Here is a 27,475-nt window from a genome sequence, read left to right on the forward strand (position 1 = left end):
AAGGGAAAGACTACATTTAAGCTCAAAATGCCATTATTTTTGTCTTCAGTTTAATAGGTTTCTCCTCATCTTATGTTACTTTACGTGTATGTGATTTTGAGGTTTAGATACTGTTTTGTTGAGCAATCAGAGGAATGGACAGCTCTGAACTTGAAACATTTGATATGCTTCTTCTCTCTTCTCACTTAAACAACGAAACCTTTAGTCCCTTTTTAGCCTAGAAAATTTGAAGGTTTTGTGGAGAAGATGAATCAGCCAAACACAAGAATGAAGGAAGGGAGAGCCTTTGGACACGTGAAACGCCAAAATACAGCAATGAAACCCGACTCGAGGCTGCCTATACTGTAGCTGTTTGTCTCTTCTTTATGATTTTTTTCTTTTTCTCCTTTTGGGCTTTGCTGTGTATATCATTGGGATGGCTTTAACATCAAACCCATACAATAGTCAAATGCCCACGTTTTTGCCTTTAATTTTGCATGGTGATTTCACGGTATAATTCAGATTGTTTTTACCTTCTTTATTAAAAATAGATAAATTAATTCATATAAATTAGATTAAAAAGTAATTTGATTATTCTATTAAAATTTCATCCATTTATACTATTAAAATTAGTCATTGTATATCAAAATGAGGTGCACGTGACGTCTATATATAATTATCTAGCTATTTCATTAGTAATATTTATTTTTAACAATAGAATTGGATGAAATTTTTAATTGTTAGAATCATTTTACTTTTGGTCTAATACACAAAAACTAATTTACTCAATTTTTAAATAAACAAGGCAAAATACAATTTAAATCTTAGTATAATGGCCTCCATAATACTTTGACATTAATAATTTATCTATATAATAATTCAAAATAAAGAAGAAAGAGATATTATCATTTTATAAAAAAGAATTATGCTTTTAATCTTTCAAATTTAAATACTGTGGCAAGAACTTTTAAAATGAGAATAATGAGAATTAAAATGATCTTAACCATTAGATCAAAATAAATGATTTTAAATTTTAAATCTTGTATTTTTCTTATTAAATTAAAACAAGTAACACTTAATTTTTCTCTCTCCTTTTTTTATAATATTTACTTTTAGATTTATTTTTTAAAAAAAAAGAATTGGAATAGAATTTGAGTATTAGGTATTTATTTTTGTTAGATTGAAAAAATTGGTGAAAGTTGAAACTTTTTTCCACCATCGATTTCAAGTACTTACTTAAAAATCTTCGTTGAGATTCAACCTTACTTTATCCATTCAGTTTAAAGCCATATAGTTTCGTTGGGATCACATCATCAACTCCTTTGTTAAACACTATTAGTTCTAATTTCCACTTCCTTACTGAAGAAAAATAATTTGGCCATGGATTCATAAAACCCAAAGAACAAAACACAACACTGCTTTCTTTTTAATCATTAAATCACATGATAAACAAAAACAAATCCCTCCTAGCTGTCCTTTTCGACTGCATGCAAACTTATTTTTTCTTTTTTGATGATAGCTTTAAAAAGATATATAGAGTCCAATTCAAATGGCTTCAAAATCACCTGACCACTCTGCAGTCTAGCCTGATGTCTTGTCCACCGCTCAGGCTACTCATTTTGATCATTGAGGTAACAAAAGCCTTCTCAAAAGCCTCTTGGGAACTAGCAAATTTAGAAACCAATGCTTTGGTTTTTGGGGTGGTTAGTAAAGCTTGATCCGAAGAGAAGATACTTTTCCCTTGAAGAAGCAGCTTGTAGTATGCGTTGTCAAATACCAAGTTGGAAGAATCCAGCGGTGACCCTGCATTTTTCGCCTTGTTGTGTGCCGGACACACGCTCCTTAACTTGGCCGCAAACGACGGTTGCATGGTCGGGTCGACGTCAACGGTGGCATTGAACTTGTGGATTCTGTTTTGGAATGAAGAGCAGTGGGAGAACCCCAGTGTGTGACCACCTACATGCATAAGATGGTAAGTGCTGCAACATTAATAGCAACTTTAAAGATATAGGTAGAGAGACTTACCTGAGAGAGCAACTAGATCTTCAATAGTAAGACCTCTTTGAGCAAAGTTCTGTTGTAGCTGGGATATATTGAAAGTGGGAGCTGGTAACTGCCTAGTCTCAGTTGCCAAGGAAATTCTTCCATCTTTCCTTCCTTTGGGCACATCCCATGTCGGACCGCCAGACTACATATATAATATAACAAAATGACAGCCAAAGCATGAATTACATAAGTGGTGATTGGCCACTACTAATGTTAATGTGACTAACCAGAAAAACTGCATCCCTGGCAGCCAAGGCCAAGATATCAGCACAAGAAACGACGCCAGGACACGAAGTTTCCAAAGCTTTCTTTGCCTCGTCGATCACATAAAATCCGTGCAATGAAATGTTAGGCGGTCCATCTTTCTCTGCCTTGTTTTTCCCTTTGGAGTTCAGCAACACAGAAGCATCGCAGCCCTTATAATTTTAGAACAAAAGCATTAGTTAAATTATATCTGAACAAACTACTAGTGTTATAGTGTTATTTGTGCACGTATGTGTAAGAGAAACCAATAAAAAGAAAATGGACAGCATTTGTTTTAACAAATACGAGCACTTGTGTAAATTTATACTCTGATGAAGCAATCATGAAAGTGCATTCGAAGTAGCGCGGCTGGAACAGTTTTGTCATTTGACATTGCTTTCTTGACTGCACTTACGACAATGGACTCGAGATGAGGACATGTGTGGTCATAGTAGTTTGAGCTAAGTGCTCTGACAAGAGATGGAGCCGGAACCATAACGAGAAAGACGAAAGCAAGTGCAACTACGACTGCCATAATTGAAACAATTGTAGAATTCACAAATAATTTGCAGATTAACTGACTAGCTATGCACGTTTGATAGGAAAAACAGTATGTGGTATTTATAACAAGGCAAAAGAGACTATAAATTGGAGTTGTTACTATTGATAATGGTTGTTAGCATATTTGGTGATCAAGAACCCTTGTTTAGTGGAGTAGTCAAGAAGCATAACCTGATTGTGGTTGGCCTTAATAAAATAAAATATCAACTTTGAATTTTAATCAGGTTTTTGCATGTTGACCTCCACAGTACATAATAATGTAATAATTCTTCAAATGATTTAAGAAGAGAATTAAGTAAGCACGCATTCCCCCAAAAAGTTAAACCAGTGATTAGGAACCATCAATGACAATAACAGAACTGATTTCAAAGTAAAACGAGCTAAGTAAGTATTGTCAAAAGATATGGGGAGTGAAAGAACTAGCAGCACCAATAGTTTCTTTGATGAGGGATGATTAAGACTTAAGCAAAGCATTATTTTTTTGTTTAAAAAAAGAAAAAAAAAGTATGTTGACCCTACAGAGCTTAAGAAAGGGAAAGGTTTGGTAGATGTGATCGAACCAATAATGCAATCCTTGTTTTAACGCAAGCTTTGGTCAAGATTCAAGAGTTTTAAGCTTTATCAAACTGTTTAAGTGTCAATGTCAAACAGCCTAGCATTTAGCCAATAACAGAACTTACCAAATTTTAACCCATTAAGCAACTCACAAGTTGCGTATAGTTTAGTTCAATTGCCCCTTTCATTTACTGCTTTGGGAACCACAGTTGCATGGAATTTGATCAGCGTGGGAAAAAGATTCTGTGGATCAAAGGAATCTAATATGAATTGATGTCAGGTTAATGATGCCAAAAGGAGGAACAGATCTGCCAATGGCGTTGAGTTAATAGTTTAATGGCGTTTTCTGCCATAGCCTGAATCCAAAGAACAAAGCATCCATTCATGGGACAAAACAGGGTTTAAACTTGTTGGATTAAATGACAAAAGGTTTGTCGGTTGATTTATTACATTTATGAGAAATGGTAGAACTATAAAGTAGCAACTCCTATTGCAAACATATAAAATTTGTGATGACAAAATTTACATCTTCTGAAGCTGCAATGTTTTTCTTGCACTTCTTATTGACAATTTATTATGATCATGAAATAATTTCAAACATCGACTTGTATCAAAAACAAAGATTTCACTTCCATCTAAACAACCAGTTCTCCAGAAAAACAAGTAGCCTGATATTATTGACCATGTGATGTATCGATAAATACCATGTATGGCGGGCAGCTTGTTTGTAAAATAATGTAGCACGCCTCTGCCGGGAACTAAAGCTTTTAGTGAGCTTAGAATTGTACTTTGCTAGAGAAAGTCTGGCCAAACCCCCAACTTGCAGGCACAATATCAGGGAACAGTCGGGTAACACCATCGGTAGTGGTAACCTTGAAAGACAACGATTGACGGTTGAGGTAGGCATTGGATTGCCAGTTAGCTCCCCAGTTTCTTGACATTGACATCCATCCAGTTTTAGAGCCTTTAACGGATACGGATTGGATGGATCCTGCCCCACCTACATTGCTAATCAAAACAAGCTCAAAATAGTCTCTACCGTTGATAGTGAACCTGACTCCACCGTGTTTCTTGCATGGAACCCTGTATCATAACATTAATAACGCCCCCATACGTTAGATGTAGTAGCAGTATCAAGATTTTGAAAGTTGAGGGAAGAAAATGTGATGGGGTCCATGGGGATGGTACTTACCTTTGGAACAAAACAGGCACAATGCCACCTCTGTAGATACCAATCTTTTCCCAGGCAGGCTGAGCCATATCAAAGTGCTGGAGAGGAGGGTTGCACCAACCTCCGGCATTGTTGGGAAGAGCAAAGTTAGGAGGGCAAAAGTTTGTGGCTGTGATGGTGACGGATGTTCCTTTTATGCACCATTTAGGGTCAGCTTGGTAATCACACATGATCTTGTAGCATTGTCCACATGAAGCTCCATCATTGAACAAGGCTGTGCTTAAAGCAGCAGTCCTGGTTCCATACCCAGTTGAATACAAGTTCCCATATCCACAAGCTCCCCCTATAGTAACAAATTCATTCAAATGTTTAACACCAATGAAAATTTGAAAATAAAAAAGTAACGGAGTGGAAGGGAAATGGTTAGTTACTAACCCATAGTTCCTGAGGCATCACTGCCTCCATAAAATGTAGCATGTGCTTTGGTCCACCCAGAAGCCGTGAAGGCACTCACATCAGTAGCCAGATAGCATAATCCAAGCAAAATTGGTAATGCAAAAATGGATTTTGCCATTTCTCGGTAGGGTAAAAGACAACAAATGCTGGAGAAGTACTGGGAATGAATGTATTTACACTTGTTGGCATTTCAAAGTAGAAGAATGGGGGGGTTTAAATAAGGCACTAAACTCTGCTATGCTCATGCAACAACCTCACATGTGATCCCTGCAAGTAGGAGAAGAAAAATGGAAAACCAAATCAATTTGAAGCAATATAAAAATATATATATTGAATTATGGCTGCAAAGACTGGAGATTTCTGAGACTCATTCAATAATTCCCACGTTCTTTCTACACTCACATGCTCTCTCCCAACAGTAAGAGCCGTGAATGGATGAAAAACAATAAAGACCAATTGTTGTTATTTGATAATTGTTGCAATTGGAAGATACTAAAATACAAAAAGACACCTCCATGTGTTCCGCTGTGTGTGATACAATATGTGTATTAGACCAAGCAATATGAACAAAGTTCACATGGCCATTCATTTGACCCATATGAAACCGACTGCATTATTAAATCTTTTTGCAAGTCTTTGCACATGATTCATTTTGACATTACAATGGCGGTGCTGAGCTGTTAATCAAGTTTTAACTCCCTGTTATCTTCAAGTTTATCCAGAAAAAAAACATTAATTACAGACTAGAGAATGTCAAACACAATGGTGTTTCAGTTGTTAAAGTTAAAACAGTTAAAGAGACAAAGCAATGCTGCAATAGGCAAAGACATTTAAAGTTGGAAGTAAATGTATTATATATATATGATTCTAGTATAAATTGGACTTGGAATTTGATGATATTGATGTAAGCACCATCAGACAAAGTGGCTTTATGCTTCTAGACTCAGCAATCTGGTGAGACTTCACGGTTAAAAAGCAAATTACACTCTATTGGCAATAAATCAAAGTTATTCTCACGACTATCTCCGCAATCAAAGCTACTTGATATATATAACAGTTTATTTTACTGAAAAAGGAAACAAGGGCCTCTGAATGACAGCTTATAGAGGGGCGGGAAAACCGTGCTTTGTGAATGGATGAGGTGAAGTACCGCTTAGTACGTCTTGGTATAATTAATTTTAGTTTACTTAGGAGTACATTTAATTGGAATGGAAATCAGTTTTATGGGGATATTACATTAATAATACAAAAAAAAAAATTAATTACTAAAATAGGGTATTGTCAAGCGACACCTCTCTCTAAAAGTACACCAATAATTAATCATTAATTGTAATTAAAATAAATTATTTTTAATTGGTGTCACTATTCTATTCTAGGACATCAAAATTTACTAAAACAATACGAGTAATTTCAGCAAATACAAGAGAAATATTAGTGCCACTTGATTAAACGACAACACTAGTTTAAAATTTTAAAAAATAAATTAATGCAGTATATTAAGTGAGGGGCTGCCGTGATCGATTGGAATCACTAGCCCAATACCCATGTCGTGGACATGACCAAGCGATCATGATATCCCCTCTCGCAATACACATTTTATATATATTTAATTTCTCCCCAAACCTATATTTATATATCGTCCTCTCCCCTCCTCCCACACCTATTTTCAACAAAAGCAACGGTAACAAAAAATTTCTCACAAGTTGCAGTTTTGGGATCTTGTTAAACTGTTAAGGGTAAAAAAAAATTTGTTTGTAATAATTTATATATTATATGTTTATATTTTATTTTTAATATTTAGGTTTAGAGTGTAAGGTGATATTTACAATTTATTTGTTGTAGTTTTGGGCAGCTTGTGAAACTGTTTCTAATGTGTATGTTTGAAGTTTTTGGTTTTAGTTATTTATTTAAATTTTATGTTTGTAATTTATATATTAATTATGTTTTTATTTTATTTATAGTGTATTCACTTTGGAAGTCAGCTTGTGAAACAGAGTGGTAAGTGTGCGTAATTGAAGATTTTGTTAATTTTTATGTTTGTAATTGGTTAGTTATGTTTATATATATTCTTAAAAAGAGAGTTATGTTTTTATATTTATTTGTGTAGAATATAAATTTTCAATTGCAAACATTCGAATTAACTAATTTGTTTTTGTGCAAGAAAATTATTTTTAAATTGGATTTTTTCCAACACATTTAGTCGATTTATTAGTTAGTTTAGTGAACATCAACCCCGATACATGCACGCTGGGGGACAATTACCTGTTTATTTAATCAACATGTTAGTTCCTTCTTGGCCCGAATCGGCCTAACAATTTATAAAACAATACTAAAAGTTTGTTTTATTAAATTTTAATTCAAAATTAATTATTTTTAAAAATGAAATAGAAAGATATAAAATCACTTGAACACAAATTAATTAAATGTTGAAAGTGCTTAATTTGCCACAACGAATTGTGAGAAATCAGACATCATCTCAATATTTTTAAAAATATTACATTTTATTCCTTCTATTAACATTGATGTTTCGTTAGAGTTTTCATAAGTTCGTTTATAACCCTAATTTGTATTGAAATTAAGTTTTGAACCTAATTGCTTCTATAAATTATTTATTAGATAAGTAAAGGAAATCTTCGACAATAAATATAACATCTTCAGCGACGGGATCGGGTGTTACATGCCTCCTACCACAACTAAACAAAGAAAAGTGATAATTGATCTTAAACTTTGAAGTTAGAACTGAATAAAGTGAAGGCCCAACACATTAAACCCAACTCAACTCTCAAGCTATTTTATCAATCTTAAGTTTGCCTTTGGGTTCTTGATTTGGTTATCCCATTTATAAAGATTTCGGTAAGCGGTTTCAATGGATATAGGGGTAAAGGTTTGGGTTTAAGGTAAACTAAACTGGCACAAACCTAATTCTTTATTTACTTTACTATCCAAGCCTTTGGCAGCCATTACAGAACATCAAGCATAAACGATGCATTATTATTATTATTACAGGGTTCACTGACATGCATCAAGCAAATAGGACTTGAATGGAAAAGCTAAAATCCTCATAACGATAAGTGCGGCAAATTGTCTCTCTTTCTGCTCTGTGCCAGAAGCAATGGATCAATGAAGCTTCTCCATTGCTTATAATCAATAGCGGAGCCGGAATCAGGCACCGCAAATCCATTGATGTAGAAAGTTGGTGTTCCAAACACCCCTCTTGAAGCACTATACTGCATGTAACAAAACATTCCAATGTTAATGACAAGAATAAAGCTTATTAGTCCATGAAATAAGAGACACATTACATGGTGAAAGTGAAACCACCTATACCTTGAAAGAAATTCTTGTTTTAAGATCAGTCTTCCGGTCATTGAAACCTGATTCAATTGCAGAATAATAGGAGTTCCCGACTGTTTCTGCTGCAAGCTTTATGATTTCATCCACAACAGCATCTCTAGACTTGTTGCTTGTTTGGGCATTGTAAAACCTCCCCTGTTAGTTCATTGGTACCCAACAAATTCAGTACCCAATACTCCAAACATGATAAATATATATGTTATAACACAAGCAATTCAATGTGGCTGATTGATAGTCATATGGATACTGCAGAATCCTCCTAAATGGTTGAGCTTAAAACAAATTTTGTATTTCCATTTGAACAACAATAGAAGTAGATAAAACATGTTATATCATGAATACAGCTGCTTTCCATTTATTCAAAAGAGTAAATACAGTACTGTCAATAGAATATCTGAACCTGATATTCGAAGAAAGACTCCAACAATCGGAAAGTGGCAGAAGGGTTGAGCAGGTTTACAATGTGCATGGCCCGGGAAGTAGAGAATGCATAGTCGTGGTAACTGCAATTTTACAATACCAAACCTATTGAAAGTCAAAGGCTTACAAACAAAACATAAATATTCATCAAATCAAATCCTGATCAAGGTTGTCATAAAGGGGTGATCTTTTAGCACATGTTAAATTAAAACTAATCCATTTGTTAAAAGACAGCACTTTTACAGGAATAACAATTCAAGCAAAAGATCAGAATGTTCAGAGTTTAAATATTAGGACATAATCTACAAGTGTTCATCTCAATTGTCTTCTAAAGAATTGACCTTAATATTCAAGCACAAAAAAAAGATTATATTATTGGAAAAGGTAGGGGTTTTTTTTAGACTAAAATTCTAGCATAATAGATTAAACCATCCATAGTAACAAAACCAAGGAAAAATAGATTAAACCCGAAAAGATGGCCACAAAAATTCACATGAAGTTAATAAAAAGAAAATATATCAGGAGCAGAAGGAGACTAACGGCAGCGGGAGGAGGTGAACTATGAGCGAAACGCGAGAACCATAGTGATGAATAGCTTGCTTGAGAGGAGGCCATGCGTCTCTGCTATCGGGACAGACCGGATCGAAGAAAGCCTCGATCATAATCGTGTCCGAGTCAACTCGATGGTTGGTGTACAAGAACCCATCGTACTTTGCCGGTGGCAAAGACTGAGCTTTGACGGTCCGATGACAGACAATAGTTAAGATAATGGAGAAGAAAAAAGAGGATAATAAATAAGTTGTTCCTTTTTCCGTTCCCATCCTTTTCTCTCGTGTTTCTGTTCTCTAATGGCCTTTGCTTTTAATATTCATTTTCGAGTGGCATTGCTTTAGCAGTAATAGCCGATAAAATTTGAGCAAGAAAAATAAAAGGGATAGTATAATGTTTGCCCCCTAACAAGCCTGTTTACTTTGATATTTGTACATTTTTATTGAACTTAGCAATTAAATCTATTTTGATTACCGTAAAATTAGTTGAATTGAGGATCAGTGATATGATTGGTTCAATTATTAGTCTGGTATTATAACACTTTAGGTGACATGATAAGATTATACTATGTCATCACTTGAAAATTAATTTTAATTTTTAAGTTATGATATAACACAATCTCAAAATAACACATCATCAAACTTTTACATGTTACACATTTAAGGACCAAAATAAATCTTGTTATCAATTTAGGTACTAAAGTACAAGTACTAAAGTAGACTTAATTGTTAAATTTAAAATAAAAAATTACATTATCCCAAAAATGTAGCTGATAAAAAGAAAATAGATAATTACATATTTTGCCCGTGTATTTTATCAAATGTCTAAAAATTGGAAATATAAATATTTGCCACTTTTAATATTTAATTATTATAATAGTGAAATAAAATATTTTATGAAAATTAAAACCAGTTGACTTGAATCAAGATAGAGCATTGGAGTCGAGGTTTAGCCATTTATTTATTCAAATTATGTTTAATTTTTTTTAAGTCTGTTTCAAAACTTATATAACTATGGATTAAATTTTTTTGTGTGACTTAAATTCTTGTTAAATAAAATATAATTGGCAAGATATGAGATTTATGAGAGCGAAGGTTGAGGATTGCAAGTCATCGTAGATTCTCAATAAGTAAAATATTGGATTGGAGTCGTAATCGACCTTTGATGTACGGTACAGGTTGTACAAGTAAAATTTGTATAGAAGTTTACTTCCTCTATTTGATATTGATTAAAATAAGTTGTTTTAATATTACTGCATTACTTCTATTTGGTTTTAATTTGAATAAGATTTTTAAATCTATAAATAGACCTAATCATCTCTCCTCTTATATCATTTAAATTGACATTTTTATATAATAGATAAAAATATTCATAATTCAATCTCAACTCTTTTTTGAATTTGGGATTGAGTTTTTATCATATATATATTTTTTAATATGAGGATAATACACTTAAATGTACTTAAACTTATGTTCTCTTATATTAATAATAATGTCAATACTAATCGAATTAATGCTCAATCGGCTAATCTCAACTCTTAAATAGAAAGCTTCATCATGCTCGAATTCATTTATTTCTATATTGATAATGGAAGTGATATCAATAAAATTAAAACTTAATTGATTTTAACATTTTTATACTTTCAACAGAGTAATTATAGATAATGAGAATACTATTAGACTATCAGTCATTGTTTTGAAGGTTATATATGCTTAAAAGTTAGCTTAATTGAAAAATTAATTTAAAATTTGTTAATTCTTCTTTTGTTTTAATTACTTTTATGCAATGTAAAAATAAATTAATCTAAATCTATATATATAATGACTTAAAATGGGCTTTACTTCAGTATCAACGTAATGAAGCTTTAGCCTTTAGCGTTAAGCTGCCACTTGTTCCCACGTCAACATGACATAGCAAATCAACTGCCACTGACACGGAAGGTTGCGTGACTCCGACAAGAGCTTATGGTTCAAATTTTGGGTGGTAACGAGTCAAGACACTATGACAAGGCAAGCTCTGCCATTTTTGGAAAATCTGAACACTCCAATCGTTCATTGCCTGTACTCAGCCGTAGCATCTCTGTCACAAACTCGTCAAGCTCACGCTTATATAATGAAAACTGGACTTCTTGCTGATACCCATCTTTCTACAAGACTCATCTCACGATATGCTAATCACCATTCCTTTGTCGAAGCAGATCTCGTCCTTCGCTCCATATCTGACCCATCTATCTCTTCCTTTTCTACTCTCATTTATGCTCTCAACAAGTCCAATCTTTTCACCCAATCGCTCAACGTTTTCTCCCGAATGCTCTCTCATGGTGTTTTGCTGGATACTCACGTGCTTCCAAATGTTGTCAAGGCTTGCGGCAAATTATCGGCCTTGAAGTTCGGAAGAGAAATTCATTGCATCGTTTGTAAATATGGGTTTGATTCAGATTCCGTTGTTCAAGCTTCTTTGGTGCACTTGTATTTAAAAAGTGATCGACTCCGGGATGCTCGGAATGTGTTCGAGAGATTACCTGAAGGAGATGTGGTTACTTATGGTGCTTTGCTTTCAGCTTACGCTCGCAAGGGTTGCGTTAACGAGGTAAAGGAAATCTTTTCTGGGATGCAAAATTATGGTTTGGAGCCCAATGTAGTTTCATGGAATGGTATGATTACAGGATTCAACCAGAGCGGGAACTATGTTGAAGCTGTTGTCATGTTTCAGGAAATGCATTCGAAAGGGTTTCAGCCTGATCATATTACAATATCAAGCGTTCTTTCTGCTGTGGGTGATATAGAGAGGTTTAATGTAGGGATTCAGGTTCTCTGTTATGTGATCAAACTAGGTCTTTTGCATTGCAAGTTTGTTATTAGCGCACTTATAGATATGTTCGGAAAATGTGCTTGTGCAGGAGATTTGATGAAAGCATTTGAAGAGACGAATGAGGAGCTTATGGATGTAGGTGCTCGCAATGCTTTATTAACTGCACTGTCTCGAAATGGTCTTCTTGATGGAGCTATGGAGGTATTTGAGCGATTTAGAGTGCGTGGGAGGGAACTGAATGTTGTATCCTGGACATCAATGATTGCTGGATGCTCACAAAATGGGAAGGATATTGAGGCATTGGAGCTTTTCAGAGAGATGCAGAGTGCAGGGGTGAAGCCAAACTCTGTAACAATACCTTGCTTGCTACCAGCTTGTGGAAATATTGCAGCATTGGTACATGGAAAAGCAGCTCATGGTTTTGCCCTTAGAACAGGAATCATTGCTGATGTTCATGTTGGTAGTGCATTAGTTGATATGTACGCTAAGTGTGGAAGAATCCATTTGTCTCGACTTTGTTTTGATAGGATACCAAACAAAAACTCAGTCTGTTGGAATGCGATTATGGGTGGTTATGCAATGCATGGTAAGGCTAATGAAGCTATTGATATTTTTCATTTGATGCAACAGAAAGGGCACAAGCCTGATTTTATCAGCTTTAGTTGTGTATTATCTGCTTGCAGTCAGGGTGGCCTAACAGAACAAGGTTGGCGATTTTTTAATAGCATGTATGAAGACTATGGAATTGAAGCAAAAATGGAGCACTATTCCTGCATGGTAAACCTTCTAGGTCGTTCTGGAAAGCTAGAAGAAGCATATACCATGATCAAGCAAATGCCATTTGAACCACATGCCTGTGTTTGGGGAGCTTTGCTTAGTTCTTGTAGGCTTCACAATAACATTCGTTTAGGCAAGATTGCTGCAAGGAATCTCTTTGAATTAGAACCAAATAATCCTGGAAATTACATCCTTCTTTCCAATATATATGCGTCCAAGGCAATGTGGGACGAAGTAGATGCCGTGAGAGATGTCATGAGGAGTAGGGGCATGAAGAAGAACCCCGGTTGCAGTTGGATTGAGATCAAGAACCAAGTGCACATGCTTCTTGCTGGAGATAAATCAAATCCACAAATGACTGAGATCATTGAGAAGTTACATAAATTGAGCTTGGAGATGAAGAAAGCAGGTTACCTGCCAAATACTAACTTGGTGTTGCAAGATGTGGACGAGCAGGACAAGGAGCAGATCTTATGTGGACATAGTGAGAAGTTGGCAGTAGCCTTAGGGCTTCTGAATACTCCTCCGGGCTCTCCACTGCAGATAATAAAAAATCTCAGAATCTGTGGTGATTGTCATGCCGTTATAAAATTTATATCTGGCTTTGAAGGAAGAGAAATATATGTCAGAGACACAAATCGCTTTCATCATTTTAAAGATGGAGTTTGTTCCTGTGGGGATTTCTGGTGAACAATTTTATGACTAAGATTTAGCATGTAAGTCATCTTCATCTTTACTCTTGAAAAGAATGAAGCAAATTACCTACAAAATGTATTAAATATGCCAAAAAACCCAGTTGACTAAACCGAACTTTGCCTCAAAAAGGAAGATAAGCAATTGAGCGTCTCATTTTAGTTTCTTTTGAAATATAAAAATGTCATGATGGATAGATTGACTCAAAAGTTGATGATTCTTTTGTACTCTTTGCAGGTGCTTTGTTATTCATTTAGTTCTCGTTGGTGCTTAAAGAAAAGTATTAGTCATCCATAGCAGATTACTATAAGCCTGTCCTTATTTGTGCAGACCTCAGTCTCCCGTGCTCTTCCTCTGATGCTCAAAGAAAAGGTATCAAAACATCAGAGCTTTTGTTGAAGCGTGCTTCACCTTGACTAGCTTCAATTCAGTTATCATTTATCAGGCAGCTTGTAGCTTCCCTGGTACTGGTTTTGATACTTTGTACTGCAGCACTGTTAGGCCTGGAAGGAACTTTCACATTGAAACCTAAAGAGATATTTGGAGCTTCAGTGCCCCTTCAATGCCCTCCCATGAGCGCAGACCTTATTAATTTTGAGAAGTGATTTTCGGAAGATTGGATCTGATTATAAGCTAGCGTTGATGTGAATGTTTGCTTGCTCTATACTCAAAAGTTATTGCAGCAAAATACTTTAATTGATGTTGAATTATTAATTTTAATTTGATTCTTGACCATTAACCAAGAAGGGATGGTCGCCTCTCAAGTACTTTTAAGTGCTAAAAATAAAGTGGTTACAGCTTGATAGAGGGGTTCTCGCTACTGCTGCACGGATATATCTTCCCTTGAAAATTTGTCATTTCTTAAGTTGCAACTACTTACCATCTTTTGAATGCTCGCTAATTTGCAGGTTTGGGATTTGTTTGGTTAAAATCAGAGAATGATCTATTTCTGGTTAATGCTGAATCCGGATAGTGATCGAGAAAAGCTTAAAGCATGCTTTATTGGTTCTAACTTGTTCATATTTGTTATGATAACTGGAATCATTACAAAAGGTAATCCTTTAAAACGGATAAAGCCCCTTTATTATGTACCTACTAGTGGATACAGTTGCTTTGTTGTTTTGATACTTGAAATATACCATTTATATTCACAACAGAACTTGTTTGAAGTGACAAAAGTGCTATGCCATATTGATAAAATTTCAAAATGTAGTTGTTTAAACTTATCTTTGCATGGGACCAGATCTAATCAAATAATAAAAAGCGAGTTATACCTGTTTATATCCTTTTGCGCACGTAGCTTCGTTAAGATTAGGACACCTCTTGTTTCAGGATCCATCTTTATAATTTTAAGATCAATATTTAAATGCTCCTGTTTGTTTTGAAGTTGTAACAGTATGTCTGAAATGTTGATGTTCATCAGACTGGAAATATGTGTTTCAGGAGAAGCCTTTCTCTCATCTCAATCTGGTAGCCAGCCACCTGTTGGGTATGGAGTATGGGGCCCACAACTCAATGATTAGTTAACATTTGTTATGTTTTTCCACGTACGTTCAAGTTGTAAGTACCACGGCGGCTCAAGCAAAGCAAAACTCATTTCACATGAAAAATCAGCAGTAGCTGTTGTAAACCCTTTGCATCACGTAAGAGAGACTTCTAACAATAATGTAAGCAAACTCAGAAACCAAAACCAAAACCTTCTTCTTATCATTGGGTTTAGATCCAAATGATTTATGAAAACAAACATCAGAGTCAATTTCTTTGGTTGTGTTATTTTCATAGATGCAATGATTTGTTTGGAAAGTTGTACCCAAGTTTATCCTTTCCAATTGAATTTAATAACCAAGTTAGGTGGCAGGAGACCCCAATTCAATGAAGGGTCCCTCCCACACTCGACAAATCTAAAGCAACATTATACATTAGCACTAGCAAATATTATTTATATATTTATGTGTGTATGATTGAGTTTAATGGGCCAAACCAAATCTCTCTACCAATCATTTTTCTCTCTTCGTTTTAACACAATTCTCAGTAACTGCCCATACTCCACTATCCACTCCTCTTTAATTTTTTTCTTAGCTCAACTTTTAACTAATAATGGTATAGGATCACATTTCTCACCCCTCACCGTGCACAAAAAACTCAAAGGAAAATTACAAATAAAAGCATTAACCGAAAAATCGTCAGTGCCGTTTTGATGCCTTTTGCTTGCTTGTCTGCCACGATACGCGTCATCTCTCTTCTCTATAACTAAAACGCTAAAAATTCCATTTATTTCCCTTCCCAATATAGCCGTTACCACCCTCTATATCTCTCACTCCAAACCCCTTCCCTTTGCCTTCCCTGGCTAGGAAACTCAACACTTCCCCCCACAAAACCAGCTGACTATTATGCGCCATGGCGCGCACTATACCCCTCCTCCTCTCCTCTCTCCTTCTCCACCACCCGCCATAAACTCCACGGCCACCGGCGGCAACCAGCACCCAATGCTGGTTTCTGTTTTATTAGCCCTTTTTCTCCCATGCGCTGGCATGAGTGCTGTTTTCATTGTTTATATCTGTCTTTTATGGTACGCCACGAATCACCGGGCTGATAATTCAGGGTCGTTATCGGTTAAGCAGGCTGGTGAGAAAGGGTTGTCCGTTTCGGAGCTTGAGAAGCTGCCCAAAGTTACCGGGAAGGATCTTGTGTTGGGGACTGAGTGTGCGGTTTGTCTCGATGAGATAGAGGCAGAGCAATCGGCTAGAATGGTTCCCGGTTGTAATCACGGCTTTCATTTACAATGTGCTGATACTTGGCTTTCAAAGAACTCGGTCTGTCCTGTTTGTAGGGCCAAGCTTGAGCCTAAGTTGTTCGATCCACCTGGTGATGATAACCCTTGCTAAAGCTTTGAATTTTCCTTTAAAAAATTAGAAAAAAGGGTCTAGTTTTTAGGAGTATAAAATTCAGTGTTGTTGGTGTTTGTATGAAATGAAGTTTTCCTAGGAAAAGTTGACGAAAAATGTTGATCAAGTTAAATTTCAGTTTCATGTATGTATGGATTTTCTTTTCTCTCTTTATTCATATTTTGTTAGTTAAATTAATTCAGATTGATATTAATGTAGACAGAATCGTCCGTACTTGATGAAGAACTTGCTTTTCATATTTGGGGTCTGTTTTTTTATGGAAAAGTTGAAAAGAAGGTGAGATGATTCAAGGGAAAAGCAAGAAACTTTTGACAGAATAATAAAAAAAGTAGACACATGAACTGGCGTTGGTGCCTTATCAGCAGCAACTACTCCTACCATTTGCGTCAAAAACTATAGCTAAAGGAACCATTTGATTTAGATACCTTTTTGTTATAATTCTTTGTCAAGTTCTAAGTTGGTTCAATCACTCATTCTAAAACTTGCAAGCCAAGGGAAGCATTTAGCACTATACAGGGCAGTGGCTATGCCACACAAGGGAACAAATCGCTTTTACTGATTCAGAATTGTCATATGGAATATATATTAAATTCCAAATGGGTCCCAACCCCCCAGTGTATTGTGCATGAAGAATGAGTGGTGGCAGGTTGGTGATACATCGAGTATTGCAATGGCAGGGCCAGGGCAGCTCGCCGACTGCTAAATACTAGCACTTTTCTTACTGTCTCTTTTTAGATACCCCATTTAAGCCCACAGTTTTTGGGTTTTGTGTTTCTTTTCTTTTTCTTCTTTTTTCTAATTAAATGAACAAATGCAGCAACTCAACTTGATTACTTGAATAAATTATCTGAATTAATTAGGCAAATTTAATTGCCACTTGACCCGACTGCCACGACTCTGCCTTTACTTGTATGGTATTATCTTGGCCAGCATTCCAGCAGTAAGTTTTGTAAGATTGTAGTAGTTTGCATTTTTGGAACTTATAAAATATTGTTATTAAATTAAAGCAGTTATTAAGTCATTGATTAAAAAGTAAAATGAAATTTAAGATTATATATTGTTTATAATTTAATTTACATTTTTTAAGTTTACTTGCTAATAATTAAAACGACAGGCTTTGAAATTTAGAACGACTTTAGTTAAAATTAAAGTTTCGGACCGAATTGAAAAAATTCAATTAATCGGTGACTCATGATTAATAATTTAGCCAATTACGAAATGATTTTTACGAAAATTTCTCAATAATGAAAGACCCCAAGTAATTTTAGTCTTCAGTACTTCGTTGTTTTACTCGTAGTTAACAGATACCAATATAAAATCTAAATCATATAATTTGGCAACATCCCACGGTTTCAGCAGTAAATTTGGTAAGATTGTAGTAGTTTACATTTTTGTGGTACATATTTAATATTATTAAACCAAAAGTAGTTATTAAGTCATGGATTGTTTTGCCCTGAAAGTTAAATAAGAAGGTGCTAGCATCAATCAATTAATTAAAAAGTACGAGTTTCCTAATAAAGCTTGTTGGATATATATCATGTTATTAGGTGAGATTTGGAAATAAAAATTCCAATACTCGTGTGCATTTTGTTTGATATGGTAGAATAGAAAGAAGGGTTCATATCATATTTCATGAGACTTGTAGGATGATTTAGAATGAGTAGAGAGGCATACAAATACATTGACATGTTTAGTTTACTTGTCAATTTTTTTACATAAACTTTTGTCATTGTATGAACTTGAAATGAATGATTGATTTCAACATTATTTATGGACCGGATGCTTTCACATACTTTTTGTACAAAATAACGTATAAACTTTCATGCTTAACGTGGCTTAGAATGAAAACATGCTTATATTGGGCATATGATGTTAAAGGCCACACTCATAGCCCAATCTCTTTTCAAAACTTAGCCTCTCATTTATGGAAATGAACATTGTAGCCAGGGGTGTCCCGCCATGGGCTTCTTGCGAACGTATAATGTTCGAGCTAAATTGATGAATTATATGCATTATGCTCTTTTTACGGTCAAACTATTTTAGCCTAGGCAGCTTGGTGAATATCAAAGTTGTTATACCCCTACCATTGTTTAGACATATGACAGTACAAAAAGCAACCTAAAAGACACCCTTGGACGGCCAACCGTCTAGTATCATGGGTAGTGATCACCTATATTCCTCACATTACCCATTTTTGGCCACTGGCTAAGGTTGTCCATGAGAACTATTCGTACTGCCTCAACAAAGGAAATCTCAATGCAATACTATACTCGATGATAATTGACATATAACAGACATGACAAAATCTGACAAGAGGACCTCCCCTTATATATACCTTAGCACACGAAGAGCAAATGATATTTTTCCTCCTTAAATATTCTACTCGATACCTAAACTCTCACGACCTCCTCCTTCACATATTCCTAAGTTCTCCTACCTCTCTTTCGTCCTTTTTACTCCCTTCTTCTAGCTCTCCGCTTGTCACAAGGGAACTGGGCTCCAAACGATCATCATCTTCTGTTGGAAAAAAATCCGATTTGAAAACGATTTTCTTGCATAGCGAAAAATAAAAATTTTGAAAATCGACTCAGTTTGTGATATTTATAGCAATTAACTCTAGACCATCATACATGTGTTTCGGATAGACGAATCCTTGTCATTCTCGACTTTCAACCAAAGATATTCTCCGCTATTCTCGTACCACAATCTGCACATACATTTTCGTTGCACAGATCGCAACCTTCAAATGTAACAACCAATATTGCTCGCACATTTTCGCTGTGCAGATCGACAAACAAGCATAGTCGTGACAATATAGCTCGCATAATTATATAGATCTTGACGCTGTTAAGCACAAGCACTCAACTCTTGATAATGTTCGATTAGTTAACATATCTGAATTCTTCAAAATTCCTATTATAGGTGTATCTTTGTCAAATTAAATTCAATCACAATAGTTCAACGTTATGCAAATAATAGATTGACAGAAAATAAAATAAACCCACAATGAGTGATTCAAAATTAGAGCTCTATCAATCTAACAAAATTCAGTTCAAATTACAAACCAAAACACATCAAATACAAGTCAACATATATAAAGCTAGTTGTTTTGGTCTGCACCATCCATGTCAGCATCAATGTCGTCTTCTTCGTTGTCCCCACCCTCAACTGCCTTATAAGTGCGAACAATGCATGCCTCAGCAAGTTCATCAGATAGGAAAAGTCTCTCTTGACTTTTTCCAATATTCTGCAAACTCCTTTCATTCCGCTCCAAAAGGGGAAAAAATGTTGAAACCTAACTTGGCATCAGTAAGGTGACTTGGAGCATCGAAGTCTACGCATTGAACATCGGAGGGCCCGACAATAACCTGGGCATGCAACAAGATGTTTAATTTCAACTTCGGTAAATAATCTTGAAGATTCTTTATCATCTCTGCTTGGTAGCTCGATAATGCTTCGCTCTAGTTCTTCTTTAGATCTACTATTTCAACGCACAGAAGCCTTGTTGCAACATCCACCTCACATGTTGCAACATAGGTCGGAGTCGCGACACAATAGGCAATTTTGTTCCAATACTTCTTTTTGCTTCTTTCTTTGGTGTTGCGACATTGGTGTCTTGGTGTAGTGACCTGGGCATCAGTTTCGGCCAGCATGTGCCTCTTTAGCTCCCAATTTGACCTACATAACCCTATCACCTTATTTAGATATCTAATATGTAATAAAAATTACTAAAAAACATAAATCATTAATTCAAGCAAGAAAACATAAATATGTACTAAGATGATTTGATTTAACTATTAAACAAGCTAAAGTTATGTGTAAAAAGTGATATAAATAATAGTGTAATTCGTGGTAGTCATTCTCGAACCTCTTCCTTACCCGTATGTATTTATAATGGTTGAGACAAAGATTCGACGACCAATTGCAAATGATGGATTCACACCCTTCTCAATGGGTGAAATAGACCAACCCTAGGGAGCTCCCTCGCGTAAAAGCTTTTAACTGGTAAATATGCTGAAAGATGGATAACAACAAAGGTTCACCCCGAAGGCAGCAATCAACAAAGTAGGCAACCAGAATCAACCACGAGAAACCAACCAGTTGTCCCGGGGTGATCCTATACTCTTGAAGAACAATACAAAAGAAAAGGTGAAGAGGAAGGTGGAATTCTGCCTCCAATACGTGCAAGGGCAAGAGGAAACCTCCCTCCGTGTCACTCAATCTCCTTGTGCCCTGGACAATCGAAAAATCGGGTTACCACGACCAGTATGGCCACCGCCCCTTCCACCCAAACCTATTTTGACTCTAACCATGATAAACAATCACACTTAAAACAATCGAAACAACAGTAGAAAATTCGAGGGCTTTTACCTATAAACAACGAGTTCCTTCTCGCTGGCTGCTCATTTGAAAGATAAGTGTAAGATAGGCTAAGTAGAAGTTATTTAAGGAAGAAATTTTTTCCAGAACGGTTCATTTCCTTAAGAAATAAGCCCCAATCATCTTTTTACAACTGTACCTCATTATCGTACGGCAAAAGGTACGCAACAATTTTTACACAAAAACCTACGTAGTAAGCCTCAATCACATGCTTCATTCGTGTAAGCCTGTCTATGACAATATTCCTAGGTTTTGGATTTATATCCTTTGGCTATGACAATGTCTAAAGTCTAGTAAGCACCATGTTTTCCTCATGGCACTGGCTGCTGGTTGGTAGTTTCCAATGTCGTTTGAAATATTCTTTTTTGTCAACTTTGTGGCGGAGGCTCCTTTTACATGGAATTTTCCACATGGGTTTGCACTGGCTGCTGGTTAGCGCATTCCAGTGTCGTTTGAATCAACATTGACAGAGTCTCCCTTATTAACGTGGAAATTAGTTACGGATGACTTGGTTGATGAGATTGGGAACCCAAACCAAGCAAGTGGTTGGAAGTTTATAATGCATGCCTGCTTCCTCTATTTGTAAACTATATAAAAAGGGAAGACACGAGCCGGAAAAAATAGGGATTTCCCTAGTACATACAAAATAAATAAATAAATTACATTTCAATTAGAAGCTAGTGTTAATGTTTATGTACGCAAGGTTTGGTATTAATATTATATCTCGTTTAGTCGAGCTTGTACTACGTGAATACATACGTTGTTGACGAGAAAAATGCGTCCAGACCTTCTACAAAGGCAGAATTTAATTGTCCGTCAAACATTACTCCTGCACAGAGGGCAAGATTTATGCCCAACTAGCCACTTTTCAATGCACGACATATGAAACATATGGTGACAGTGTGGCAAGCTATGAACTATTTCCCCATGCTTGAAGTCCTGGAAATTTGAAACCATAAACAAGAAATAAGAAAGCATGATCAAAGGAAGCTATTTGGAGTATATAGAAATGAAGGAGAGAGTAGAAACGTAAAAAATTGATAAACCTGAAGGCATATGGAACAAGAAATTGGGTTCCTGGATGAATCCCATACGTTTTCTTCTGTGATTATGATGGTTGGAATGTTTCCTATTGACTCCTTTGACACCGCTCCACTCCTGGGAACTCCGTTGAATGCAGAGTCAAATGCGTTTATCTAATCAAAATTCAAACCCAATTTCAAGCATTAATTAAAATAAAAACCTTTTTGCTGTTTTCCCTACTACTCTTTTTATCTATATATATACATATATATATATATATATATATATATAATAAGCTGCCATTGTCATATCATCGGAGTCTGTTGTGCCTATTCAATGTTATCGGATTTAAACTGCACGACTCGTTCATGGGGACCAATATGTATGGAATAGTTATGTGTGAAGAATTTCAGAAAGTGGGTGCGTTTCGGGCGGACCAATTGTGTAGTGCATGGGCAGAGCAACAAAGAGGAAAAAGAAAAAATGATTAAAGTGATTGGCACATTGTAGATAGATGAAGAAGACAATAATGTCATACCGGTTGGAAGAAATAACTGGTTGCCATATCATCGGAGCTGCAAACTATGAGTGAAAATTCGAACAACTTGATGGAGAAAAAGCTGCCTCTTATGGCCCCAACCGACGCTCCATGAAGCCAACCGATCTTGGTTTTGGCCCCAACAAAAGCTCCAACCATGGCTCCTAAAGTTGCTCCAACTGCAGATAAATGCCAGATTCTGATTAGTGTTGGCATTCAACTGAAACTGACACCATGGTTTTCTCGCAAAGATGATAAATTGTTGTCAATATTTTGTAGGATCAAAGTGAAAAGATTTTATTTAATTGATTTTTTTCTTGTGTTCAAAAGGAAAGGAGCAAAATCCTCGAACTGTAAAACAAATGGATCAAGGAAGTAAGTAACTAACCCACTGAAAATATAAAGATGAAGATAGCATGGAACAATTTAGAAATGACTAGTGAAGCTGCTGAGCAACACAATTCCCTTGCCTCTTCAGCTGGAAAATATGGCATGATAAAAGGACAAGGGCAGATTGGTTGCTCCATTGGGAGAAGAATATTCAGAAATTCAGGAACTTCTAAATGTTAGTTAAAGAAATTAAAAAGGAATTGTGGGAGAAAGTGGCGGCTGAATCACAAAACACAGGCCAAGGATTGCTAGTGTTGGGAAATAAAATAAATAACAAGAGTCCCTTTTATAAAGGCTCAGACAGTTAATTTTCAAATTCTTCCATATGAAAGCCGCCCCCGTACGTGTTAAGCATACTGGATTAATTAAAAATGCCTATTGCATCCACAACCATATTGAGACCAAGACCAAGTCACATTTTGGGCAGAAGGTTAGTCAACAGTAACCTAGGATAATCTTAAGAGATTGGCAAGCAGTCATACTAGTGCTGGACCCAAAATTGGCGTTCGGGATCTCGGAAGATGGGTCAGCCACCATTGGCATTGGACATGGTCTTTCTTTGGGCTGCTTGGACAGTAATGCATAATCAAGGTTAAATTCTGCCATTAGTCCCTGTGCTTTATAAAAGAGCTGTATTAGTCCCTATATTTTAATTTGATCATTTTTAGTCCCTGTAGTTTTCAAATTGATTAAATTTAGTCCCCATACTTTTTAAGTTTTAAAGTTTTAGTCTTGACTTGAATCATAGCAGGTAAACCCATTCGGTTATATTCAATTACTAGGCATGTACCATACATATTGTTGTAGATTTAGTCTATATTCTCCAATTGGATCATTCCAAGTCCCTATACTTTCCAAATTTTGAATTACAATTTCAACACAAATGACAATTATTAAACCATTAACTAAATTTTTAATGACTAATACGTGGAAATAAAAAGCTAACATCGCATTAAACATATGATGATATGCTTGCCTAATCAGATTTTAGAAAAATATAACTTAATGAATTTAATAGTTATTATTGGGAATGATTGAAATTTTAAATTTTGAAAAGCATAATAACTAAAAAGGTACAAAACTAAACTCACAACTTTCATAAAGTAAAATGACTAATAGCGGAATTTAGCCGGTAATCAATTGTCTAATAGCATGGTATGTATACTTTATCCCTCCCTTTGCCCCCTACTTATTTCCCCCTCTCAAGCAAAGCACAACAGAGTTGTTAGTGGAAACAAAAAGGTGAGCCATGAGGAATGATACTCGAGACAATCCCAGAGGCAAAAGCAAAGCACCTAACATAATAAAGCAGCAGTAAGTGTAACCTAAACCATTCTTCTAATATTATAATAATAATATTCTCCCCTGCACTGCACCAATATCATAACTATCCAATCAAACCAAAGCCGAACTTGTCCAAAGGCCTAAACTTGAAAACAGCACAACAGCCATCTATGGGACTCTGCCAATCTCTGGGATTCTGCTTGAGAAGATCTCACTCTCATGAAATCCCAATCTCTTCCTCATCTGAGTCTTCTCCTCGTCCATCTCATCCATTCCCCAAAACCACCCCGCAACACTTTAACCCTTCTTCTTCTAAAGCTACTTCATCATCCGGTATTGGAACCATTTTGCTCAAACCATACGTTGATGTCACCACCATTTATGATCTTGACAAAGAGTTGGGGAGAGGTCAGTTTGGCATCACTTATCTTTGCACCGAAAAGGCAACGGGACGAAAATACGCCTGCAAATCTATTTCAAGGCGTAAACTGCGCACTGACAGAGACATAGAGGATGTTAGAAGAGAGATTTCGATAATGCAGCACCTAACAGGGCAACCCAATATTGTGGAATTCAAAGGTGCTTATGAAGATAGGCAGAATGTGCATTTGGTGATGGAACTGTGTTCAGGTGGCGAGCTTTTTGATCGGATCATAGCTAAAGGGAGTTATTCAGAACGTCAAGCGGCTTCTATTTGTCGACAGGTTGTGAATGTGGTGAATGCCTGTCATTTTATGGGGGTTATGCATAGGGACTTGAAACCTGAAAACTTTTTGCTGGTCACCAAGGATGAGATTTCTCCAATAAAAGCCACAGATTTTGGACTCTCTGTCTTCATTGAGGAAGGTTAGCTCTATTTCCGTTGCTTCCCTTTGATATTACCATATATGCTTTTGCTTCACTCCCTCAATCGGGCTTGCTTCTGTCATGAAACTTGGTGTTGTTAGACATGATCATACCTTGATCAATAACTCCAAATTATACTGTGAGTTTTTTTTTTTTTTTCATTTCGATTATACTCTAGGGAGATGGATAAATTTGACTGAAGTGTTATTCAGTATAAGAACTTAAAAACAATAAAAATAACATGAATTAGACTGGAAGCGGACGCTGCACGTTATTCTTGCTAGATGTAATCATTGGTCAATAAAACAAGTAAAAGAAGAAGGCGACCGGTCAACCAAGCCATTGATAACTTTTTGTAAGTAGCAAGTGTAAGAAAAACGACGGAACCATAAAAGAAAAAGCTAATATGTAGGGATAACGTGGTAGGTTCATGGCTAATCCTATTATATGCATCATAATAATACCTCTTTGATCATTCAATTCCAAATCTATTGATGTATTTCTTTCCCAAGTAATCATGAATCTCAACTGAGCACTTGAAGTTTATGTAACATTTCAGGCAGAATGCATAAGGACCTTGTTGGAAGTGCATACTATGTTGCACCAGAGGTGTTAAACCGGAAATATGGCAAGGAGATAGATGTGTGGAGTGCTGGTGTCATTTTATACATTCTTCTTAGTGGAGTGCCTCCATTTTGGGGTGGTATGTAAGTGGAAACTTATTTTATTTTTCGGATACGTTCTTGTGGTTGTGATACCTCTTCAACTGTTGCTGAATAATTTTGTTGCAGAGACTGAGAAAGAAATATTTAAAGCGGTTTTAGAAGGTAATCTTGACTTGAAAAGCTTGCCATGGCCATCTATAACTGAAGGTGCAAAGGACCTCATCAGAAAGATGCTAACAAAGGATCCTACGAAACGGATCACTGCTGCCCAAGCTCTAGGTAAAAACATTAAGCTTCTGTAGGCAAAACCCTTCAAGATAATGAAAAAAGGGAAGAGTTGGATTGACAGCATTGAACATTGGTTCATCTTACTGAAGAACACAATTGTTAGATATGGCCACTAATGTTTACATTTTGTGAAAATGAACCAGAACATCCATGGCTGAAGGAGGGTGGTGATGCTTCCGACAAACCTATTGATAGTGCTGTCCTTAGCAGGTTGAAGCAGTTCAGAGTAATGAACAAGCTCAAAAAACTAGCATTGAAGGTATGGCCTATGACTCTAGTTTTTCACGCTTGTGAAACTTGCACATTACCATATTCTTTGCGTTTGTGATATCATTCTATGATAAATTTACTCGGCCATAAAAGCACAAATTTCTTTTTCTCTGTTTTTTGTTCCCACAAGCTGATATTTATGTCTGTGAATATGGTTTGTGGAAGGTGATAGCAGAAAGCCTATCAACGGAAGAAGAGATCAAGGGCTTGCAACAGATGTTCAAAAACATCGACACTGACGGAAGTGATACAATAACACTAGGAGAACTCAGAGATGGATTAGCTCGCTTGGGATCTAAGTTAACTGAAACTGAAATAAAGCAGCTTATGGATGCTGTAAGATTTTATCCAATTATATAATCCCTTCCTTGCACCATCCAAATTCTGTTATTTATATATAATAGTAATCATTTCCATAATAATGAAACAAGCTGCAACTTCTGAATGCCTAAACCTCATTCTGTCAGGCTGATGTTGACAATAGTGGAACCATTGATTACATTGAATTCATAACTGCAACAATGCATCGACATAGGCTTGAGAGGGAAGAAAATATAGTCAAGGCTTTTCAGTTCTTTGACAAGGATAACAGTGGGTTAGTATATTGCACTATTGCATTTTTCAGTTTTGAACGTTATATTACTTGATTGATTGTCTTTGCCTATTATTCTTCTTTTCATTCAGGTTTATTACAAGAGATGAACTAAGACAAGCTATGACGCAGTACGGAATGGGAGATGAGGCTACAATAGATGAAGTCATTGAGGATGTTGATACTGATAAGGTTTTTCGTTTGCTTCTTTTACTTAAAACAATTTGTTGGTTTTTGTGCTTGACATGATTTGTTGGACAGGATGGGAGGATCAACTACGAGGAATTTGTAGCCATGATGAAAAGGGGAACTCATGATGGGGATGGCAATTGGCAAAGACAGATGAACAGCTAAGGTCTTTCTTTAGTTGGCAATGGCTGCTCCATTTGTTGCAAACTTATTTCGATCTTCAATACTCCTCATCTGTTGTTGTGATGCTGAAGCTAAACAATTCAGTTCGTTTATTTGGATTGGATTGGATAACAATCATTATTACTAATATTATTATAATTGGTTTGATTTCTGGTGTTTAAGTGCTGATATTAAATGGATTTGATTGACTAAACGACTCGTTGATTAACTTGCATTTGCCAATTTGGCACCAAATTATAAACTTCTATTGTTAATTGGCAAGGCTATGCTTGGTTACAAGTTCAACAAACTGCTATGGAGGCAATG

General features: G+C 35.9%; 7 protein-coding genes and 2 long non-coding RNA genes across 15 annotated transcripts; 3 read left to right on the forward strand and 6 right to left on the reverse strand.

Annotated features, from left to right (window-relative positions):
* Positions 1–1,300: 1,300 nt before the first annotated feature.
* On the reverse strand, positions 1,301–3,012 carry LOC108459903 (peroxidase 64-like). Its single transcript, XM_017759304.2, has 4 exons — positions 2,597–3,012; positions 2,253–2,441; positions 2,005–2,167; positions 1,301–1,935 (listed from the first exon to the last, which is right to left on the reverse strand). The coding sequence occupies exons 1-4, from the start codon at positions 2,801–2,803 to the stop codon at positions 1,541–1,543; spliced, it is 954 nt and encodes a 317-aa protein (XP_017614793.1). The 5' UTR covers positions 2,804–3,012; the 3' UTR covers positions 1,301–1,540.
* Positions 3,013–3,814: 802 nt separating this feature from the next.
* LOC108459361 (expansin-A11-like) lies at positions 3,815–5,457 on the reverse strand. Of its 2 annotated transcripts, XM_053030225.1 has the most exons (4): positions 5,414–5,457; positions 4,991–5,278; positions 4,577–4,898; positions 3,815–4,467 (listed from the first exon to the last, which is right to left on the reverse strand). In XM_053030225.1, exons 2-4 carry the CDS (start codon positions 5,127–5,129, stop codon positions 4,161–4,163), a joined length of 768 nt encoding a protein of 255 aa, XP_052886185.1. In that variant the 5' UTR covers positions 5,130–5,278; positions 5,414–5,457; the 3' UTR covers positions 3,815–4,160. The 2 variants fall into 2 exon arrangements, with proteins under 2 accessions (XP_052886185.1, XP_017614210.1); XM_017758721.2 differs by lacking the exon at positions 5,414–5,457 and having other exon boundaries at positions 4,991–5,306.
* A 2,462-nt stretch (positions 5,458–7,919) lies between these two features.
* On the reverse strand, positions 7,920–9,673 carry LOC108458171 (uncharacterized). Its single transcript, XM_017757460.2, has 4 exons — positions 9,326–9,673; positions 8,766–8,868; positions 8,339–8,500; positions 7,920–8,238 (listed from the first exon to the last, which is right to left on the reverse strand). Exons 1-4 carry the CDS (start codon positions 9,604–9,606, stop codon positions 8,071–8,073), a joined length of 714 nt encoding a protein of 237 aa, XP_017612949.1. The 5' UTR covers positions 9,607–9,673; the 3' UTR covers positions 7,920–8,070.
* A 1,510-nt stretch (positions 9,674–11,183) lies between these two features.
* Positions 11,184–15,418, forward strand: LOC108457848 (pentatricopeptide repeat-containing protein At1g20230). 5 transcript variants are annotated; one of them, XR_008284262.1, is made up of 4 exons: positions 11,184–13,638; positions 13,853–13,987; positions 14,108–14,668; positions 15,059–15,418. XR_008284262.1 is itself a non-coding variant. In XM_053029767.1 (2 exons), exon 1 carries the CDS (start codon positions 11,336–11,338, stop codon positions 13,610–13,612), a length of 2,277 nt encoding a protein of 758 aa, XP_052885727.1. In that variant the 5' UTR covers positions 11,184–11,335; the 3' UTR covers positions 13,613–13,638; positions 13,853–15,418. The 5 variants fall into 5 exon arrangements, 1 of the variants encoding a protein (XP_052885727.1); XR_008284264.1 differs by having other exon boundaries at positions 14,524–14,668; positions 15,039–15,418; XR_008284263.1 differs by having other exon boundaries at positions 14,524–14,668.
* LOC128294060 (uncharacterized) lies at positions 12,854–13,874 on the reverse strand. Its single transcript, XR_008284265.1, has 2 exons — positions 13,337–13,874; positions 12,854–13,253 (listed from the first exon to the last, which is right to left on the reverse strand). It is a non-coding gene; the product is annotated as an uncharacterized LOC128294060 (long non-coding RNA).
* A 150-nt stretch (positions 15,419–15,568) lies between the features above and the next one.
* LOC108458447 (E3 ubiquitin-protein ligase ATL23-like) lies at positions 15,569–16,746 on the forward strand. Its single transcript, XM_017757845.2, has one exon. The coding sequence runs from the start codon at positions 16,006–16,008 to the stop codon at positions 16,498–16,500; it is 495 nt and encodes a 164-aa protein (XP_017613334.1). The 5' UTR covers positions 15,569–16,005; the 3' UTR covers positions 16,501–16,746.
* Positions 16,747–19,424: 2,678 nt separating this feature from the next.
* On the reverse strand, positions 19,425–21,267 carry LOC128294180 (uncharacterized). 2 transcript variants are annotated; one of them, XR_008284464.1, is made up of 3 exons: positions 20,893–21,267; positions 20,401–20,754; positions 19,425–20,199 (listed from the first exon to the last, which is right to left on the reverse strand). It is a non-coding gene; the product is annotated as an uncharacterized LOC128294180 (long non-coding RNA). The 2 variants fall into 2 exon arrangements; XR_008284465.1 differs by having other exon boundaries at positions 19,425–20,209.
* A 1,079-nt stretch (positions 21,268–22,346) lies between these two features.
* LOC128294049 (NEP1-interacting protein-like 1) lies at positions 22,347–23,102 on the reverse strand. Its single transcript, XM_053029714.1, has 2 exons — positions 22,851–23,102; positions 22,347–22,641 (listed from the first exon to the last, which is right to left on the reverse strand). Exons 1-2 carry the CDS (start codon positions 22,987–22,989, stop codon positions 22,457–22,459), a joined length of 324 nt encoding a protein of 107 aa, XP_052885674.1. The 5' UTR covers positions 22,990–23,102; the 3' UTR covers positions 22,347–22,456.
* A 953-nt stretch (positions 23,103–24,055) lies between these two features.
* Positions 24,056–27,362, forward strand: LOC108457811 (calcium-dependent protein kinase 29-like). The gene is made up of 8 exons (XM_017756961.2): positions 24,056–24,982; positions 25,542–25,685; positions 25,774–25,926; positions 26,079–26,194; positions 26,371–26,541; positions 26,673–26,800; positions 26,890–26,989; positions 27,059–27,362. The coding sequence occupies exons 1-8, from the start codon at positions 24,307–24,309 to the stop codon at positions 27,149–27,151; spliced, it is 1,581 nt and encodes a 526-aa protein (XP_017612450.1). The 5' UTR covers positions 24,056–24,306; the 3' UTR covers positions 27,152–27,362.
* Positions 27,363–27,475: the final 113 nt, after the last annotated feature.

This window comes from Gossypium arboreum, chromosome 6, assembly GCF_025698485.1.
Source record: "Gossypium arboreum isolate Shixiya-1 chromosome 6, ASM2569848v2, whole genome shotgun sequence".
NCBI classification, from domain to species: Eukaryota; Viridiplantae; Streptophyta; class Magnoliopsida; order Malvales; family Malvaceae; genus Gossypium; species Gossypium arboreum.

Excerpts from the sequence above, each read along its gene's own strand:
- LOC108458447 (XM_017757845.2), top strand. The coding sequence starts at position 16,006 with ATGCGCCATGGCGCGCACTATACCCCTCCTCCTCTCCTCTCTCCTTCT.
- LOC108458171 (XM_017757460.2), bottom strand. The coding sequence starts at position 9,606 with ATGGGAACGGAAAAAGGAACAACTTATTTATTATCCTCTTTTTTCTTC. Across the intron at positions 8,501-8,765 it reads AGTCTTTCTTCGAATATCAG|GGGAGGTTTTACAATGCCCA; the intron begins GTTCAGATATTC and ends ATGAACTAACAG. Across the intron at positions 8,239-8,338 it reads AAACAAGAATTTCTTTCAAG|TATAGTGCTTCAAGAGGGGT; the intron begins GTATAGGTGGTT and ends TGTTACATGCAG.
- LOC108457811 (XM_017756961.2), top strand. The coding sequence starts at position 24,307 with ATGGGACTCTGCCAATCTCTGGGATTCTGCTTGAGAAGATCTCACTCT. Across the intron at positions 24,983-25,541 it reads CTCTGTCTTCATTGAGGAAG|GCAGAATGCATAAGGACCTT; the intron begins GTTAGCTCTATT and ends GTAACATTTCAG. Across the intron at positions 26,195-26,370 it reads TCAAAAAACTAGCATTGAAG|GTGATAGCAGAAAGCCTATC; the intron begins GTATGGCCTATG and ends GGTTTGTGGAAG.
- LOC108459361 (XM_053030225.1), bottom strand. The coding sequence starts at position 5,129 with ATGGCAAAATCCATTTTTGCATTACCAATTTTGCTTGGATTATGCTAT. Across the intron at positions 4,899-4,990 it reads TGATGCCTCAGGAACTATGG|GGGGAGCTTGTGGATATGGG; the intron begins GTTAGTAACTAA and ends TTGTTACTATAG. Across the intron at positions 4,468-4,576 it reads GTGCCTGTTTTGTTCCAAAG|GGTTCCATGCAAGAAACACG; the intron begins GTAAGTACCATC and ends GTTATGATACAG.
- LOC108459903 (XM_017759304.2), bottom strand. The coding sequence starts at position 2,803 with ATGGCAGTCGTAGTTGCACTTGCTTTCGTCTTTCTCGTTATGGTTCCG. Across the intron at positions 2,168-2,252 it reads CCAGGGATGCAGTTTTTCTG|TCTGGCGGTCCGACATGGGA; the intron begins GTTAGTCACATT and ends TTATATATGTAG. Across the intron at positions 1,936-2,004 it reads AGATCTAGTTGCTCTCTCAG|GTGGTCACACACTGGGGTTC; the intron begins GTAAGTCTCTCT and ends TTATGCATGTAG.
- LOC128294049 (XM_053029714.1), bottom strand. The coding sequence starts at position 22,989 with ATGGAGCAACCAATCTGCCCTTGTCCTTTTATCATGCCATATTTTCCA. Across the intron at positions 22,642-22,850 it reads CATCTTTATATTTTCAGTGG|TTGGAGCAACTTTAGGAGCC; the intron begins GTTAGTTACTTA and ends ATTTATCTGCAG.
- LOC108457848 (XM_053029767.1), top strand. The coding sequence starts at position 11,336 with ATGACAAGGCAAGCTCTGCCATTTTTGGAAAATCTGAACACTCCAATC.